Source organism: Cimex lectularius, unplaced genomic scaffold (assembly GCF_000648675.2).
Source record: "Cimex lectularius strain Harlan isolate CLEC.00 unplaced genomic scaffold, Clec_2.1 scaffold109, whole genome shotgun sequence".
Lineage (NCBI taxonomy): Eukaryota > Metazoa > Arthropoda > Insecta > Hemiptera > Cimicidae > Cimex > Cimex lectularius.
The window spans coordinates 258,842-280,051 of NW_019392781.1; the positions used below are offsets into that span (position 1 = coordinate 258,842).

Sequence of the window (21,210 nt, forward strand, 5' to 3'; positions counted from 1 at the left end):
GGTGGTATTCAGGAAACATAGGTCCACTATTCCATTACTCGATTTTGAAAGTCTTGGAGACATACATACTACGCCATTTTGGCTCGCCTACTTCTACTAACCGGCAATCAGTGTCCTCAAGATTCGCACATGACCAAATAAGAAAAAAACATGGGCCGCCTAGTAAAAACAGGTGAATCCAAATACCGAGTATGCTTCCGATGTAAAGGACGAACGCCATATTTGTGCAAAAAGTGCGAAGTTTGAAACCCGGACTGTTTGAAGAATTACCGTATTAAAGATTAGAATATATATTTTTATAAAATTATTGCAATTGTGTTCATAGTTATTTTACCGCCCAGCAATAGTAAGTCCCGATGGCCGAAGTCATTGCTAAGTATAATTCTTATCTCGGGGGGTTGGGGTTGGACCTGTTGGATCAATTCCTATCATGCTACAGACCTTACAGGAACTTATAATAAACTAATTTAAAGTAAATAAATTCCCCTAAACCAGAAGTAAAAATATTTTTTATTTAAAAAAAAAGTGACCGGAAGTGCCCAAGTGCTACTAAAGTTGCGAGCTAGAAAAAGAAAAAGAGCTAGAACTCAAAAAAATTTTTTTTTAGCGTTGTAAATATATAAACAATCAGGATACACAGTTTTTGTTTGTTTTTTAATTTTATTTTGTGGTTTGGCCCTGGGCCTTAATGGGTTAACTTGGAAAACGTGAAAAATCTTCAGAGCCTTTTGTAAATTCCCTTATCTGAAGTTTGATCGACCAGTTTGCTTATATATTTCAAAAAAACATCTTCGCATTTCTGTTCATACAATGATTTGTTTGCCTGAAATTTTCGGACTGGAGTGTAATTGGGTTTTTATATTAACGAACCACTTGCGAATAAATTACTAATTCACAATTCTTTAAAGTTTTTTCATCAAGTTAGCATAAATAATAAGGCTTTCAAGGGGTTGGGTAAAAATATTGAAAGCAATCATCCGCGTTGCTTTGTGTTAAAGAGATGGCATCCTTCATGTAAATCCTTTGGGAGGGTTTGGGCATTTAAACCGAGCCATTTCTCCCACGGAGGCTTAAATGGCCATCTATCCGTGTACGGTTGATAAGTGGAAATCGCCCTAGAGACTGGCGTGTTAAAATAAAAAAGAAATCAAGATCCAATTCCATAGTATGACTGAAATTGATCAGTTGTCGATGACCTTTCCTTGAAAATATGATTTTCTTCACGAAATCATGCAAACGAATTTTTTTCTCTCCAACGATCAGGTTCACGTCAACTTTGAAATAGCTAAGTTAATTGGGTGTTTTTAAATCGACAATTGTGTCCAGGGCTTGACAGATTGTATCTTAGGAATTAATTCATAAAATGGGATATTTCAAGGAGCGGTATGCAGCAATGAACCTGTCGTGATCGATTATTTTGTTCTGCCTATCTTCTGTTGGTCTATCAAACACTTTTTGGCAAGCATACCTCACAATCCGGAATCCATGCTATGCACATTTAACCGTCCCCTAAAAATCCGTAGCCATCTCTAATAACCCCGAACAAATTCTTGAAAATTCCAACCCATGTTCTACGATTTCTAACTATTCCAACCCATCACTAACCATTTCCAAAATCAAAACCCCCCTACTATGGCCATCTCCTAACAATCCCAATCCATCCTTAACTATTTTTGCCTATTACTCACCATCCCAACACATCCTTAACCATTAATAAAACCTCCCTTAACCATTCCAACTCAAACTTAAACCATCTAAAACGATTTCTCATTATCGCAACTAATCAGTAGCCATTTGTAACAACCAAACCCCTTCTTTCATTTTCTCCAACAATTTCTAACCATCCCAACAAGGAATGGTTGTGGTTGCACCATTGATAATAATCCAAAACTACCTCTTAGCAATCCAAACCAAACTTTAACCATCTTCAACGAGTTCAAACGATCCCAACCCATCACTAGCAAGCATTCCTAATCGTTGATAAAAATCCCAATACATCTTTAACAATCTCCAATGATTTCTCATTTCACCAACCCTTCACTAACCATTTGTAACATTCCCGACAAAAATTTAACCTTCTCTAACTATTTCTAACCATCCCAAACAATCACTCACTATTCCTAACAATCCCAACCCATCTTCAACCATTTTTACCTATTACTAACCATCCCAACACATCCTTAACCATTTCTGACAATCCTAAAACCTTCCCTAGCAATTCCAACTCAAACTTAAATCATCTAAAACGATTTATCATTATCGCAACCAATCACTTTGCCATTTGTAACAATCAAACCCCTTCTTTCATTTTCTCCAACAATTTCTAACCATCCCAACAAGGAATAGTTAATAACAACTGAATAACAATCTAAAACCATCTCCCAACAATTGAAACCAAACGTTAACCATTTTCAACTATTTCTAACCATCCTCAACAAGGAATGGTAAGTGGTCGCACCATTGATAATAATCCAAAACCATCTCTTAACAAGCCAAACCAAACTTTAACCATCTTAACGAGTTCTAACAATCCCAACCATCACTCGCCATTTGTAACATTCCCGACACAAATTTAACCTTCTCTAACTATTTCTAACTGTCCCAACATATCACTAACCATTCCTAACAAACCCAGTCCATCCTTACCCATTTCTTATAATCCCAACCCATTTTTAACCGGTTTTACCTACTACTAATGATCGCAACACTTCCTTAATCATTTCCAACAATCCAAAAACCTCTCCTAACAATCCAATGTATACAACTATTTTTATCCTAACTTATCACTATCCTATAGATAACCATCCCAACTCAGCTTAACTACCTCGAACGATTTCTAAATATAACTAACCATTTGTAACAATCCAAACCAAATTAAACCATCACCAACGATTTCTAACTATCCCAGCCCATCACTAGCCATTTGTAACAAACAAAACCCTACTTTAACGTTCTCAAAAAATTTCTAACTATTCCCAACAAGGTATCGTTAGTGATCGCACCATTGATAATAATGTAAAACCATATCTTAACAATCCAAACGAAACATATACCTGTTTTAACTATTTCTAATCATCTCTACCCAACACTAACCATTGATAGCAATCAGAACCCTACTTCAACTTTCTCCAACTATTTCTAATCATCCCCACAAGGAATAGTTAGTGATGAAGGAGGTGTCGGTGGCCGCAAGGGTTTTGGCGTTGACACGGCGCTCATCACTGTAAGGTGAAGGTCCCGGGTTCGAATGCAGGGCCGGTGGATTCGAACCCGACATACTTACAAATGGGCTTTTTTTTTTAAATACCGGCACCCCGTGGGTTGATATAACCTCTGCTGTTGCGAATCGTCGTAAAAAAAAGTGATGTTTAGAAATTTGTTATTGATGGTTAAAAATGGGTTGGCATTGGATTGATGGTTACGAATGGTTCGTAATCGCACCATTGTTAACAATACAAAACCACCATCTCTTAACAATCGAAACCAAACTTTAACCATCTTCAGCTATTTCTAATCATCCCCACAACTAATAGTTAGTGATGGTTACGAATGGTTCGTAATCGTACCATTGTTAACAATACAAAACCACCATCTCTTAACAATCGAAACCAAACTTTAACCATCTTCAGCGATTTCTAATCGTCCCCACAACTAATAGTTAGTGATGTTTTGAAATTTGTTATTGATAGTTAAAACTGGGTTGGCAGTGTTATCGATGGTTAGTGATCGCACCATTGATAGCAATCCAAATTAAACTGTAATAATCTTTGACGATTTCTAACTATCCCAACCCATCATGGCAGATGTGATTCGCACAAAGCCAAGGAAGAAAAAAAAGAAAAACCCATCACTCGCCCTCAGAAAATCAAAATCCTACTATGACCATCTCCATAGGGGGGCCGCGGTAGCCGAGTGGTTAAGGCGTCATACTCTCGGCTAGTAGATCCCGCGGTCGTGGGTTCACCTCTGGACTTTTTCTGACGCCTAAGGGGACCGGTGGCCGCAATTGAAAGAAATTGTCACGGCACTCATCAACGGAAGGGGCGGGATCGGATCTCAGCGACCCTGAATTTGGTCCCAACACCCTTCAAAAATGAGTTTCTTCGATGGAAGAACACCGGTACAATGGGGGCTCAAGTTCACATTTGTGTTGCGAGCCCACCCCCAAAATATGGAGCCAGGGGTAAAGTACAATAAGCTGTACGCTCAGCTGCAGTGCTCAGGAGGGAACTCCTCCAGTCCCTGGTATCCATTGTAAAAAAACAAAAAAGACCATCTCCAACCATTTCTAAGAATTTGTAACCATCCCAACCTATCACTAACATTCCTAATCATCGTTAACAATCCCAATACCACTGTAACAACGAACCCTTCACTAACCATTTTCAACATTCCCAACAAAAATTTAACCTTCTCTGAATGTTTCTAACCGTCACAACATATCACTATCCATCCCTAACAATCCCAAACCATCGTCAACCATTTTTACCTACTACTGACCATCCCACTTCCTTAACTATTTCTAACAATCCCTAAACCTCTCTTAACAATTCCACATCAAACTTAAACCATCTCGAACTAGTTCTAATTATGCCAACAATTTTCAAACCGTCCTATACAATCTCTATTTAATTCTAACAAAAGTAAGTGATTAGAGATTAAATATAATTAGGTTAAGGTTGATTAGTAATGGCTAGAGATGGTTTGGGATTGTAATCAATCGTCAAAATTTGGTTGGAATTGTAAAAAGATTGTTTAGGATTGCTAGCAATGGTTAATGGTAGGTGGGAATGGTTACGGACGGCTCGAGTTGGTGATTAAAGTTTGGATGGAATTCATAAGAGATATTTTTGATTGTTAGAAATAGTTAAAGAAGGTTTGGGTTGTTTAATGATGGTTTAGGAATGTTAGGAACAAACAAGGAAAGTTTTCTGAGAGTCCAAATAATAACGAGAATAGTCGAACCATATAACCTCGGACGCAAGCAATCAGACGAACCACTGATAATGGCAACATGAAGTCACACTAGATGACTACTGTAGGATTAGAAAGTTACCCAGAATACTACGTCATGTGCAAAAATATACAATTGCCATTATTCAATGGTTGTTTTCGTTGGTTATAAATTCAACTGAATTGATTTTATGGACTTAATAGGCAGTAGTACATGAAAATTAGGTTTATTGGGCCAAATGGGTTGTTAATGGTGTGAAGGTTGTAAAGCTCGACCTAGAAAGCAGTTTTATGAGTGTTTCAATGGTTGCAAGTAATGTGAAAATCAATATAAAAATAATTAGTCAAATTTGATTTGGCTATTAGATAGAAATGGGTGAAAAACATAGTGGTATCTATTTATTTAGTAGTTAGTATTTTTTTATTGTAAATTTTTTAAGCATAATTTTTAAATTTTAATAAAATTAGTTATTTTAAACCCTTAAATAAAACGTTTAAAATTTCAATTCTGACTCTTTCTCTTCAACAGGAAAACCGTCACGGCCCACCGGGCCTAACAAGAGTCCGGTAAAATAACAAAAAAACTGTCAAAAGCTTTAAAAGCCGGCCTTTTAACGTGGGAACTTGGTTTTCCGACGGGGGTCGAAAGGTGACCCAGGGTGACCTTATCGCCCTCCCTCACCCCTTTATCAATAAGCACCGTAAATCACCGGAATCTCCTTGTCTATCTGTTAACTAACGAGCTTCCAGATTTTTTTACCCGATCCCCCTGCCCCTTGTGGAAACCATTACCTAAAAGGGCCGGGGAGTATGGAATTTGTCGCCTGCCTCCCTTATAGAGTTGTTTTCCTAAGTGACGTCCCGAAAGGCCTTGGTCACTCCTTTCCTCGATACGATTAGACCACAAGTACGTAACACGCTCCTATCTTAGATAGTATTGGTTTATTTTGGGAAATGATTGTGGCCCAATTTATAATTAAGAATGATCGATTAGGACCTCTAGGAACTCTAGTGGTGGTGTCGCACCAACTAATCACTCTCTACATAAACGAACGATTTAATTTTAATACATAGACTGCCATTTGTACACAAAAAAAAGAGGAGAAACGATAAAAACAAATTGTAACTATTGTGATGCAAAGGTTCATCAAAAAGTTCTGTCGTTTAAACATTTTCTTTACCGTGCCAACGTTTCGATCTTACATTGGTTAAATTTAACAAAACATGTGTGGAGGGCCTGGGATTTACAAACATTGTTTACATTTAACAAATACATTAGGATGTGGAAAAAAGTGAATTATACAATGCAAAAAATATTTTTTTATCTGTGTGGTGATTAGTGACCGTTAATCGATAATTATTCAGAAATCGTGGGATGCGGTCTGGTGTGATGTAGGTTTCAGAAAAACATTTTCTTCCCCCACCCCTTCAAAATCCAACGTATATAAACATAAAACAGCAAAATCTTACTGGCACTCTCAACACGACACGCAAGATTAGCACAATTACACAGAAGACAAATACTTTGATTGAATATAAAAGATATATTTTGCATTGTATAAATTCACTTTTTTCCACATCCTACATGTTTTTGTTAAATTTAAACAACGTTTGTAAATCCTGAAGATGGTCTCAATAAAGATCGAAACGTTGGCACGATAAAGAAAATGTTTTTCTGAAACCAACATCACACCAGACCGCATCTCACGATTTCTGAATAATAATCGTATTTATTAAAGTTTATTGGTCACTTCAGGTGGATAAGAAATCGAGAAAGACGACCATAACATTGGATTGGGATTGTCAGAGATGCTAAGGATAGCAAGAGATGAATTGGGATTGTTGGAAATTGTTTAAGTTGAGGAATGGATTTGTTAGAAACGGTTGTTAAGGATGGCGAGTAAAGTTTTGTTTGAGACTGTTAAGAGATGGTTTGGGATTGTTGGAGATTGTAATATTGCGTTGGGACTGTTAAGAGATGGTAAAGTTTTGTTTGAGACTGTTAAGAGATGGTTTGGGATTGTTAGAAATTGTTTGGATTGTTGGAGACGGTAAAGTTGGGTTGCGACTGTTAAGAGATGGTAAAGTTTTGTTTGGGACCGTTTAGAGATGTTTTGGGATCGTTCATGCTAGAGTTGGCTTTGTTAGAGATGGTTAAGGATGGCCTGGGATTGTTGGAGATGGTAAAGTTTTGTTTGAGACTGTTAAGAGATGGGTTGGGATAGTTTATGTTAGAGTTGGCTTTGTTAGAGATGGTTTGGGACGGTTAGGGAAATGTGGAGGCGAGCCGGTAAAGTGTGCCAACTGCCATCGGATAGGCCTCAGTAGTGACCAGCAGGTCGAGGCAATGTGTGGCACACGCCCGGGCTGTAGCCAGGGCGAAGTTCGCTACGGACTACGGCAACGTGAACGGGACGAATGCGGCCAGGGTCAGGCTGACTCAGGAGAGCAGTGCACGACGCATATGGATAACAGCGCCCGTGAAATAGAAGCAGGCGAATGCGAAGGCAGCATAAACCAGCTACCTCATGACGGGTCATAGAAGAGCCCCATTAAGATTTCTTTTTTTTTCACTGCCCCCTCGCACCGACCACCCGGGAGCCGTAAAGAGCCGAACCGTGTCCCGGGGGGACCCGTGGCGATGGGGTGGTTTCTTTCTTTATTTTATTATTATTATTTTTTTTTTTACCTGCTCGTTCACTCTGACCCCCAAGTTCAAATGCTTCCGTCTATAATTAAAAAACTAACAAAGATGAAAGCCTAATAAACTGTAAAGAGCCGACAACGGCTTCAGGAACAGTAACAAAGAAGACCAAGATGGTTTGGGATAGTTTACGTTGGAGTTGGCTTTGTTAGACATGGTTAAGGATGGCCAGAGGTGGTTTGGGATTGTTCGAGATGGTACAGATGGATTGCGACTGTTAAGAGATGGTTTGGGATTATTAGAAATTGTTTAAGTTGGGGTTGGCTTTGATAGAAATTGTTAAAGATAGCCAGAGATGGTTTGGGATTGTTTGAAACGGTTAAGGATGAGTTTGGTTGGCTAGAGATGATTTCAGACTATTAGAGATTGTTAATGTTAGGGTTTGTTTTGTTTTTAATGGTTAAAATATGGCTAGAGACGGTTTGAGATTGGTAGAATTAGTTAGTGGTAAGTTTAAATGACAAAAGATTAAACTAGTACATAGAAATCCGATGGTGTAGGCAAGAGATTGCTTGAGATGGTTAAAATTAGTTATAAGTTTTAAGGATTGTTGGGTCGCTAGATACGGATTGGGATTATTAGAAATACCATCCCCAAGGTTACAGTTTTGTTGGGATTGTAAAGAAATCCTGTTTAAAAAGATAGTTCCTACTCATAGTAAGTTGAATGCCGAATTGATCGGCGGGTTCACTTTTGCAATTCATGTCGAGAAACGTAGTTGTAGAATTCCTACCTGATGATGAGCTAAAAGCTCGAAATCCGGTTCCTTGACAAACAACTTACTCTGAGTAGGAACTATCTTTTTAAAAAGGATTGAACACTGCACTCACTCCACCATTCATCATTTCTATTGTAAAGAAATTGTTAAGGATTGTTATAAATAGGTTATGTGAGGTTAATACATACTCGATCTTTTCTGTAACCGAACTGGCAGAACTACGAATAACGTTTGAGGAAAACACTCAACAAAAGGACCTAAGGGTCTACATGTGAGGCAGATGTTGTTTTTTGAAAACAAAACAGAATTCGAGATGTTGCAGGTCTGCCAGGAACTTTCAGCTCATTAGGAGCAGCAAAATCACTAGGAGGAAAACGGTTCATTTCCTTGTGCGGGGTGGAGACGTTTATGTACTATTGTCTCCTGAAACAACCCTCTTCATTTCATCCTGGATGCAAAACCTCCCGATCCTCCGAAGAAAATATTAATTTCAAAGCAGGAGGTTTATCTCGAAAACTCGAGTCGTCTATAAAAAAGTAAAAATTAAGATAATAATATAATATAATAATACGCTTCCTTAAGTACGTAAGATCACATTTTACAAATCATTCTATTTAAAAAAAATTTAATGAGACGAATATCCGGCGGATTTTAAATCGGGATAAAAGAGGGTAAAAGGCCAGGCGACGGTCAGCCTCGTCAAATCCCTCCGATAATCCCGTCCTTGCTCTTTAGGCTCAGATATCAAGAACATAGTTGCAGAAGTTTTTTTTTCGTTCCCACTATCGTCCTTGTCACTTTTTCGATAGATAAGACCTTTTTTACGGAAAAAATCTGTACTAGTTATAAAGAAACTGCAGGCTGGATAGTTTTAATCAAACATTATTTTCTTTTTATTAAAATGCGCTTCATTATATAATATTAATTAACAGTTGACTTAGGACTATTCAGATACTCTTTGAGATAATAGTGAGAACAAAAAAGCATTTGATTGGACTATGTACAAATTGTACATTTGTACTGTAAGATTTTCATGGGATGTCGACAACTAGGTTATTTTTACCACCAAGCCGTCCTGTTTTTAAACTTTCGAATATCGTGTGGCATTTCCTACGCGCTCCCTATATGGAGCTAATGAGTGAGACTTCACAATTATGTGAGGTACCTCATACTTTTCTCTTTATGTCGAGGGCGCATACTTGGTCTTTGGGCCGAAAGTAATGTCCTTGTGTCAACCTTAATCGAACCTCACCTTTAATCATGTGCCTAATCTCATCATGAGGTGGTCAGGTCCGGAAGTTGGTACGACCCGTTTTATAGCGGAGAGCGAGGTTGTCTCGGCCCTTAGGGGCTGGGGCGCCTCTCCACCAATGCTGCGGCGGTAACACTATTCCGTCGTACGCGGAGGTGCGTCAGCTCCCATCTTGAGAATCAAAACGTCCGATAAGGCAAGGTGCGGACGCTAAAGATCCTCTTGTCTTGTTGACCCGTTTTATTACCCTACAGACATGTATGAGCGATTCGAGCACAACCGAATTGACGAGATGTCCGTTCAGAGTATTTCTCAAATTAGAGCAAGAGAGAGAGGGTTCAGGAAGATCTGCCACGTCAGCAATAACGAACTCCCGTGTGGTGACAAGGTAGGCAGAGCCACCATCGTCTCGATTCACCTCAAAGAGATTCCCTTCCTCCCCTATTTATACTTAGATCTAATGTCCAAAACTGCTCGGTAAAGGTATAGAGGGGTGATTGGGTAGCATGGTGAGATTGACCTATATGAATATGACCGTAGTATATTGCCCAGAACTCCTCGTCCTAAGGTCGTCCAGGCTTCGAACATATTCCCGGTGTTGCGTCCGGGTTTGAAGTTGTTCGTGTATTTGCTATATTGGAAATGTTCCGGTTCGGCCAGAAACCCCGAGGACCATGAGGTCCTATCGACCTATCCCGAAAGTGATGATTCAAATAACGTCTCACCTGCCAAGAATTGTGTGCGGGCATCCATCAAGCTGAAGAACCATTCATTGTCACCGTGCCGAAATGCATTGAGTAGTTCAACAAACCCGCAAGTGAAGGCGGACCCAACAAGTGACTCAGTGCCGGTTGCAGCATAAATTCATTGAATCGCATAACATATTGACCAACACCCAACAAAACCAAACCATCTCTGGCTATCTTTAACTATTTCCAACAAAGCCAACCCCAACTTAAACCATTTCTAACGATCCCGTAACAGTCCCAAACAAAATTTTACCATCTCTAACAATCCCAAACCATCTCATAACAGTTCCAAACAAACTTTACCTTCGCAAACAATGTTCATCTCTAGGTATCCTTAACCATTTGTAATAAATTAAATCCCAACTTTAACCATCTCTGACAATCCCAAACCATCTCTAGCCATATGTAACAATCTGAACTATCTCTAATCATCCTTAACAATTTTAAACAATCGCAACCCAACTTTATCATCTCTAACAATCTCTTTAACGTCCCAAACAAAATTTTACCATCTCTTAACAGTCCCAACGCAACTTCACCATCTCTAACAATCCCATACCACCTGTAGCCATCTCTAACAATCTGAACTATCTCTAACCATCCATACTCATCCTTAACAATTTCAAACTATCGCAACCCAACTTTATCATTTCTAACAATCCCAAACCATCTCCAGCTATCTTTAACGATTTGTAACAAATCTACCTCCAAATTTTTTGACCATCTCTAACAATCCCAACAAAACTGTAATATATTAAACCTTTTGAGCAAACTCAGCCTTAACTATAGTCGGTCATCCCACACCATCTCTTAACAATCCCAACTTAACTTTAACCCAGTTTATTCCAACGTGGTCAACTGCTGCTCCAATGGAGTTCATGTTCCTCGTTGACCACCCGTTCACATCCATCCTTGAACCTTTTGTTCCAGGTACTAGACTGTGTTACTTTCCTAAACTGAAACGTCGGTTTTTGAAGAATTATCTTTGGTTTTACGTCTTCATGAGTGAGAAATTGAATAATGATGCGTAGCGCAAGGGGGCGGATCTGTTCCCGCTACTGCCCAACACCTCAGATTCAGACGGCTGACCTATTGCAAAAAATAATCGACAGATTGTAAATATAAGCAGGGGCAAAACGTTTTTTCATTGAAATGCGGAAAAGCAAATATTTGTCCGGTTCGTGTCGCAACGACCTGCGCCCGTTGGGTCTCGCTTTGTAATTCGGAAAACGGCGGCCTTTTTCCAAATCCGGCCGGCGAGAGGCGGTCGTACAGCAAAGCAAACATTCCAATATCGAAATCCTTAGCTATGAAACAAACGTGACCCAGTTTCCTTTTGAATGTCATTGTTAAAATCGGATGCGTTTTCCGCATTCCAGCCGACTTTCTGCCTGTTTATTTACACAATTTCGATAAGAACAATTAAAACGTTTTATTGACTGTTTGGCAGGGACGTGTCTTTACCTTGTACAAACCAATTATTGTACCCATTTATTTTCATTTTTGGCACATAGTGCTTTTCCCTTAAAGATAAATACCATTGAAAGCTAAAAAGAAAGTAAAATTGCGCCTAAAAAAGTATTCGAAGAATTAAAAATTCATCTACAGCACCCACTGACAAAATTTAAAATGAACCTCCACATTAATAGTTGTACTGGTCTTGAGATTAATCAGGTTGACAATCGCATCAGTTCTACATTTTTGTTCCCTCGAAAGAAATTTAAATATCCGAAACATTTTTCGACCAAACCTGTACAACAAAAATCCCCCCTCCCCCCAGTCACTTTTTAAATGTTGCGCTCATGCTCAGTTTTCCCTTGCTACATTTGTCAGAAATTAAACCTCTCATAATTAATTTTGAATGTTAAATAAATGATTTTTTAAGGTTTAATTCAATTTTTCGAGAAAATTGTTCTTCCGTGTCTTCCGTACAGAATATTGCTTCACGCTTTTTTAAGTATAACTGCGAATACCGAAATTTCTCATATTTTAAAATGAATGTTCTGGCATCAAAAAGGAGCTACGTACAGAAGCGAAATGACGATGTTGTGTTAAAGCAAGAATTAATTTGTAATATGTTCGTTATCCATCATTTTTGTCCGCCTTATCTCCCTATGTTGTCCTGACAGAAGCGTTTCGGCAATTCGCTATCTCCAGACCTTGGTTTAAACACCAGGTATCTCTATAATTTGATTTAGAGACCAGCCTCATCCTAAACAATTTCTAAGAATTCCTAACTACCTTTCAACAGTCCCAATCTAACATTAACTATTTATTTCTAAGTAAGAGACGAGTTTGGAGTGTTAGAGATAGTTAAGAATGATTAAATATTGTCTTGGATGGTTTGAAATACATAAAGATGGTAAAGGATGGTTAGAGGTGGTTTAGAATTATTATTGAAGGGTTGAGATAGTTAAGGAAGTGTTGGCATGGCTACAGATGGTTTAGGATTATATCGATGGCTAGTGATGGTTTAGGATAATCAAAAATTGTTGGAGAAAAGTTTGGTTTGGATTGTTACAAATCGTTAGTGATGTTTAGAAATCGTTAGTGTTAGTTATCCATCAGTTGGGATTGTTACCAATGGTTAGTGTTGAGTTGGGATGGTTAAAAATTTTTAGAGAAAGGTAAAGTTGAGTTGGAATTGTTAAGAGATGGTTTTGGGTTGTTATCAATGGTTAGCGATGAATTGAGATGGTTAAAAATATTTGTAGGAAGTTAAAATTGGGTTGGGATTCTTACGAGATGGTTTGGGATGGTTAAAATTATTTTAAGGTAGTTAAAGTTGGGTTGGCTTCTAATAAATGGTTAGACATTTATTTCTAGCCATCCAAATTCATCCATAAGTATCTCTAATAATCCTAAACCATTTTTGTACATCTCTTAGTATTGCTAACCTTTCTTTAATATCACTAACAATTTCGACCCATCCTAGCCCATGTCTTAACTATTCCTGATTAACCTTGTATGTACCTATCTGAACACATTCCTAACCATCTCTTAATAATGCCAACCCATTATTTATGTAACTCCGGCAGACGGTTACCTTGCCGTATTTAGTTTATTTTCTTGTCTGAATTATATGTAATTTTTTATTTTCTTCTTGTGTGCAATAAATTTATTATTATTATGTAACTACTTCTAAAAAATTTTAACCATTCCTCACCATCGCTAACTATTTCTGGCTTCCTAACCATTCCAACTCAAGACTAAATATGCTTAATCCTACTCCATGTTGTAACCATTCGTAACCATCTCTAATTCTCACTATCAATCCAAAAATATTTCTTACCTGAACCATCTTTAACTCAAACTATAGTGATACCTGGCGTTTTAACTAACATCGTAACAAAGCCAAAGCACAAGATGGCGAAACCAGTCAGACAGACTAAGCAGCGAAGATAGGCGGATCAGGATGACATGAACAAAACGATACAGTAAATTGTCCTAGTTCAATTACATTAGATGTCTTTTTCCTTTAGAATATTCTTTTTCCCTTTTGAGTGTACTCCTTTGATTAGATATTTCCTCTTAATTTTCTACGTTGCAGGCCATATTTTAAAATAAATTACCATTCTTATCATCATTTGCCGTTGATACAAATGTTAGGACTTTTTATGCGTCAAGATCCTCCGAAGATATGAAAGAGCAAACAGCTAGCTTGAATGATCGGAAATTCCAACCTATTATATTTCACCTTGTTATTTCATGTTTACGCTTTCAATATAACTTTATTTCCCCTTTCCCGGTACTTGTTTGTCATGTTTTAAAGGGAAGTTGCATCGAATGTGTATTAATTGTGTTTTTTCATTCTGTTTTGCAGGTGTACAAAGGGCTCGATATCATCACGAACAAGGTGACGAGGGAAGAAAGACAGATGGCACCTCACCACCTCATCGACTTTTTAAGCCCGGTGGAAAAGTACAAAGTCGTCGACTTCAGGGACAAGGCCCTGCCGATTGTATCCTTGAACAAAGTTGCCAGGAAAAATCTTTAAATAAAATAACTGAAGATTTCTTGCCGAATACGGAGTGAATGTCTGGTTAGTGTAAATATTAAAGCGTGCGATCGTTAAATTAATTGTTTTTCTATACAAATCGATAGCTTTCATATGAAAAGGCAGATTTTTTTTATATAAATCGAGGGTTTATTTAAAAAAAAGTGCAAATTATTTCTATTTAGAGAGAAAAACAATGGATGTTTTCTTGCCGAATACGGAGTAAATGACTGATTAGTGTAAATATTAAATCGTACGATCGTTAAATTATTTTTCTATACAAAACGACAGCTTTCATATGAAAAAGGGTGATTTTTGCTAGAAATCGAGGTTTTTCTCTTTAAAAAAAGTGTAAATTATTTCTATGTAGAGAACAAAACAATGGAAGATTTCTTATCGAATAGAGAATAAATGACTGATTCGTGTAAATATTAAATCATGGGCTCATTATATTAATTGTTTTTCTATACAAATGGACAGTTTTCATATGAAAAAGGATGATTTTTTTATATAATCCGGAGGTTTTATTTAAGGGTAAATATTAAATCTTGCGATCATTTAAGGTTTCACGCAAAAAAGGATGATTTTTGACACAAGTGGAGGGTTTTATTTAAGCAAAAAAGTGTAAATTATTTCTATTTAGAGAGAAAAAATGGATGATTTCTTTCCGTATACGGAGTAAATGACTGATGAGTCTAAATATTAAATCATGCGCTCGTCAAATTAATTGTTTTTTCTATTCAAATCGACAGCTTTTATATGAAAAAGGCTGAGTTTTGATAGAAATCGAGATTTCACTTTTTAAAAAAGTGTAAATTATTTCTCTTTAGAGAAAAAAACAATGGATATTTTTTCTGAATATGGAGTAAATGACTGGTTAGTGTAAATATTAAATCGTGCGCTCGTTAAATTAATTGTTTTTCTTTACAAATCGACAACTTTCATATAAAGAAGGCTCAGTTTTGATAGAAATCGAGGATTTTATTTATTTAAAAAAGTGTAAATTATTTTTGTATAGTGAAAAACAATGCATAGTTTTTTGCCAAATACGGATAAAATGACTGATGAGTGTAAATATTAAAGCGTCCGACAGTTACATTAATTGGTTTTGATAGAAATCGAGTGTTTTATTTAATACAAAAAGTGTAAATTATTTCTATTTAGAGAAAAAACAATAGATATTTTTTGCCGAATACGGAGTAAATGACTGATGAGTCTAAATATTAAATCGTGAGCTCTTTAAACTAATTGTTTTTCTGTACCAATCGACAGCTTTCACTCGAAAAAAAGGATGATTTTTGACACAAGTCGAGGGTTTTATTTAAGAAAAAAAGTGTAAATTATTTCTATTTAGAGAGAAAAAATTGATATTTTTTCCGAATATGGAGTAAATGACTGATTAGTGTAAATATTAAATCGTGCGCTCGTTAAATTAATTGTTTTTCTTTACAAATCGACAGCTTTCATATGAAATAGGCTGAGTTTTGATAGAAATCGAGGGTTTCCATTTTAAAAAAGTGTAAATTATTTCTGTTTAGAGAAAAACAATGATTATTTTTTGCCGAATACGCAGTAAATGACTGATGAGTGACATATTAAATCATGGGCTCGTTATATTATTTGTTTTTCTATACAAATCGACAGCTTTCATATGAAAAGGCAGAGTGTTTATATAAATCAAGGGTTTTATTTTAAAAAAAAAGAGTAAATTATTTCTATTTAGCGAAAAGCAATGGTTGTTTTCTTGCTGAATACGGTGTAAATGACTGATTAATGTTAATATTAAATCTTGCGAACAATAAATTATTTGTTTTTCTATACAAATCGACAGCTTTCATATGAAAAAGGCTGATTTTCGACACAGGTTTTTTTTAAAGAAAAGCGTTAATTATTTCTATGTAGCAAAGAAAATGCATGTGTTCTTGCCTAATAGGGACGAAATGACTGGTTAGTGTAAATATTAAAGCGTTCAATTAATCGTTTTTCTATACAAATCGACAGCTTTCATATGAAAAGGCAGAGTTTTTATATAAATCAAGGGTTTTATTTTAAAAAAAAAAGAGTAAATTATTTCTATTTAGCGAAAAGCAATGGTTGTTTTCTTGCTGAATACGGTGTAAATGACTTATTAATGTTAATATTAAATCTTGCGAACAATAAATTATTTGTTTTTCTATACGAATCGACAGCTTTCATATGAAAAAGGCTGATTTTTGACACAAGTCGAAGGTTTTCTTTTAAAGAAAAGTGTAAATTATTTTTATATAGAGTGATATTTGAAAACAATGCGTGTTGAAAGTGAACTTCCTTGGCAGGCATTTAAGTTTTAAGTTCTGCCGATTTCATAACGTGACACCTAAATATCAAGGTACGGTTTATAGACAATGCAAAAAGGACAAATGTTTTCTAGTTGACGCCTACGCGATTGGTGTGAAAGGTGCATGAAAATCGCAAATTGCCCGCGCCCTGCCAACTTCGTAGTGCTGGCACGTCGCCCGTGTGACAATGTTCTCTTTTAAGAATGTTGCCTCGTAACATTTTAATAAGTGTTCTATGGCACATTGACTTTTCCAATTACGTTTTCTTCCCGGAGAGGTCATAAATCCGAAATGATATTCTTTCCTTGTACACCTAACCACGTCGTCGCTTATACATCCGGGACTTACGATTTTATAATTTATATATATATTCTGAACTAAACTTTCGCTTTAAAGCTCCTCTTTGAAGGGAAAATTTGTCTAAGACGTGGGCGAATCGTTCTTTACACCATTTTCCCATGGGTACAGGAAGACACGTACGGTCGTCCAAACTCGAAACGTGCCTGAAAACGGGCAGTCAGCGAAAATCAGCGGACCCTGTGATATATCGACCGGAGAGACGATCATACTTGACGATTAGGTTGTACCGATTGCGAAAATGTGTCTGTTGGTATATAATTTGCCGAAAAATCCATTAGAAACACAGCGAGAACAGGCGGACCAAGATCTTCAAAAAATATTCAATTCCTGTCAAGACTCGAGACACTAAATTATTAAACGTTGAAAATATCCTCACGAATACTCGTTTCTCAATAACAGTTTTCTGTTAGAAATCCTTTTACGGGCGTAACCAGAGAGAGAACCCGGTATGACTCGAATAATAATCAAACTTGACAGTAAGGTTTTGAACATGTTCGTTGAGGAATACTTGACGCATGTAATCTGCTTTTGTAGGCGGAAACACAGCGTGGATAAGCGGACCGGTGTGATCAAGGACGTTTGAACAGTTCAACAATTGGGACAGTTTCATGGTTTTGGTGAAAAATGATCTATTCCGAATTTATTTTTTCCATTATAAATCGTCCCTTGTATGAGAGATTTCAGTTTGGATGTGTGGTACAATCAGCGAGATTATGCGGACCCAATCATGTATCTTTTGTCAACAATTACGCTTTAAGCCAAAACTCACTTCTTTATTTTGAGAGTTCTTCTTGGTGGTGGGGTCTGTGGTGATGTACCTGTAGTTCGGTCTTCCTTTGTTCCTCGTTTCGGTCAAATTAAGGACGGGTTGGCATGGTCAGTGATGAGTCGGGGATGGATAAGGAGAAATGGTTAGAGAAAGTTTGAGTAGTGTTCTAAATAATTGGATGTGGCTGGGGATGGTTGGGTATTGTTAGAAATGGCCTAGAATGGTTATAGATGGTTAGAAATAGAAATGATTGTGGAAGATAAGGGATGGTTTGTTCTTTTTAGAAACAGTTATTACTAGTTCGGGGAGGTTATGGATAGTCTAGTATGTTTAGAAATGATTATAGGTTATCATGGTTGTACGTGGTTAGGGAAGGATATTTACAGTTGGATATTGTTAGAAATTCTTATATGTGGTTATGAATGCTTAGGGAAGGTTATGCACTTTGGTATTATTTGGTAATGGTTATTGGTGATTAGGAATAATTAGGGATCGTTTGTTTGGAAGTCGTGGTCAGGAATGGTTAGGTAAGGTTATTTATAATTGGGTATTTTTAGAAATGGTTGTAGGCGGTTATGAACGGGGAGGGAAGGTTGTGGATATTTTGGTATTGTTAAAAATGGTTACTGGTGGTTATTGGGATGGTTAGGGATCGTTTATTTAGAAGTCAGGGTCAGGAATGGTTAGGTAAGGTTATTTATAGTTGGGTATTTTTAGGTGGTAGGCGGTTATGAACGGGGAGGGAAGGTTGTGGATAGTTTGGTATTGTTATAAATGGTTACTGGTGGTTATAAGAATGGTCAGGAATGGTTATTTATAGTTGGATATTGTTAGAAATGGTTATAGGTGGTTATGAATGGTTCGTGAAGCTTATTAGATCGTTTGTTATTGGTAGGCATGAAAGGAATCGTTAGGGAAGGTTATGGATTGTTGGGTATGGTAGTTAGGGTTTGCGATAATGGTTGGTTATATGCGGTTAGGGATGGTTTGTTCTTTTGTAAATGGTGTAATGAAGAGGAAGGAAGAAGTTGCCTCTTGGCTGAGAGATGCATGGCAACGCCGCTGGGAAACGTCACCCAAAATAAGGCATACGTATCGGCTGTTCGATAACATAAAGAGATGCTTGGGCATGGCTTTTATGAAGATGGACCAATACATGTACCAGCTGTTTTCGGGGCATGGGGATTTCTCAGCCAAGCTCCGTGAATTTGGACTGAAAGACAGTCCATTGTGCGACTGTGCATGCTGGAAACGGTCGAGCATGTGGCCTTAGCGAAAAATACTCAGTCATCCGGACGAGATGGATGTACGAATCCATTGTTGATGAAGCTAGCATGGACTCCTTCCGCCGCGTCATATCCAGCCGTGCTGGGTACATGGCTACCGAAAAAAATGTGGAAAGCCATCAAGAGGCAAAAAGGATGGCCGGCCTAACATATGCCAGCGCGTTTGCAGCGTGTACGTCCCGAGCGAGCCGCCTCCGCTCACCTGGTGGAGTAGAGATGCGAACGTCTAGTAGATATAAGAAACATCATAGCTTCCGTCTATAAACAAAAAAGCTTTCTAGAAATGCTAGCCACGAACCTGCAAATAGTCAGTTACAGCTTAGGTGCGGCAAACGAACAAAGACACAGACTGTGTAAGGAAGAGGGGTTTTGTGCTCCGTAGGCACTGCAGCCTTCTGTCTTGTACCATTCTAGTTACCTAGTTCATTAAAATCGACTCAATTATTTTTCTCAGATGTATTAGGTTATTGACGGTTGCTGCTACAATTTCATTCCCTAGGTGTTTCCTTCTCCCCATTACATAATCCATGTTGTATGCCCATGTTATGTAGATTTTTTTCTCACATGCCAGTGAATGGTTAATAGTCCTATCACTCCTCCTAGGTCTCTCCACTAGAGAGTTTGCCATTCTTGATTTTTGGGTTGCTTTAATATACAAGTTTACTGTGTCTACCGCCATTAGAGTTTATCCACTTCTCCTTTGCGTTTATTTGGATCCATTCTACGATGGAGGATTCTGAATTTGTTTTTGTTATCCCACGTATAGATATGGGGGCCTGTGTATGTTCTTCCAGATCCTCCTCTGGCCAGTTTGTCTGCTTTCTCGTTACCCAAAATTCTTCTGTGTGCTGGCACCCAAGATATTTTGGGATTTTGGATGTATTCACTGACTGATTTTGATGTGATTTTTTACGTAATAATGCTATAATTGCTGCTTTGCAATCAGATCTTACAAGGATTTTTTTGCCAGTGTAACCTCTTTTAAGATTATCTAGGGAACAAGGTATGGTGTACACTACGCACTGAAGAAAAAAAGTCTTCTTATTGTCAAATACTGCTGTCTTTTTTAATTCCGTTCAAATGATAACAAGCGATGATTTGCGAACCCTATTGGGAACGCCGACAGTAATAACGATCCGACTGAAGATCGATCTTTAAACAGTTTGCGATCGACGGACAAACAATTACACGTATAGAAGGGGAAAATAGCTCCTCCAGGTTCTTACAAAATTCCCGGAAAACACAATTATCATAGTGTTAAACACTGATGTTGGCTTTAATAATAGTAATATTCCTTTAATTACATGCCCGTTTTTCTTTAGAGATTCTATAAATATATCGGTTGGTTAAATATTTTGTAATTATTTCCTCAAAATATTATTTTATATTGTGCGATAGTATTTCCTGGATGGATCTCATTTAATTTTTCTATTCAATCAAAATACCAAAGGGATGTTAGCATTATTTTTATGTCCTATTCGCTGCCTTGATTAAATTGAGTAATAGTATTTTCTCCCTTGATTTATTTTATTGTAGATATACCACCTCGTTAGCTGAATTGTTTTTAGGTTAGTCTCGTATGCCCTATTCCCAAACTTAATATTTTCAATAATGTCGAACTACCAAGTTGGTCTTTCATGCCCTATCAGCAGCCTTGTAAATATTTTATAAATAATTACTGATAATACGTGATAAGGATAAAAGGACTGCATTTTTTTATTGTCGAACGGGTGATAATGTCAATTATATCTTTTCTCATTGATAAAAATAAAACGTTAGCCCTTCGTGTTCAATCCGCAACCTTCTCAATATTTTGTAAGAATTGATAAATTATATTAATGTACCTCTTGTTTTTAAAGTGGTTCAATGACATCATTGAATGGCTCTTAAATGGCCTGAATAGCCACGACATTTTGTTTCATCGTATCTCTTGGCGCCAACATACCGCCCACCATTGTTTGCCTTAATCTTCTTTAGTTTATATTTACCCAACCTTCCAAACATTTTATAATTGATTTCCTATTTTGTTTTCTTATTTTGGATTCATAAGTATTTTCTCATTTTGCGCTTAAATTTTCGTCTATTGTGCCTGAGCCCAGCTAAT

The 21,210-nt window shown here is 37.2% G+C and overlaps 1 protein-coding gene across 1 annotated transcript in view; it reads left to right on the plus strand.

Moving 5' to 3' along the window:
* LOC106665978 (tRNA dimethylallyltransferase) overlaps positions 1–21,210 on the plus strand; it is a 237,623-nt gene that overhangs the window by 69,418 nt on the left and 146,995 nt on the right. The window contains exon 2 of the mRNA XM_014392816.2: positions 14,200–14,337. Within this exon, the coding sequence (XP_014248302.1) occupies positions 14,200–14,337 (138 nt within the window). The remainder of the gene's footprint in view (positions 1–14,199; positions 14,338–21,210) is intronic.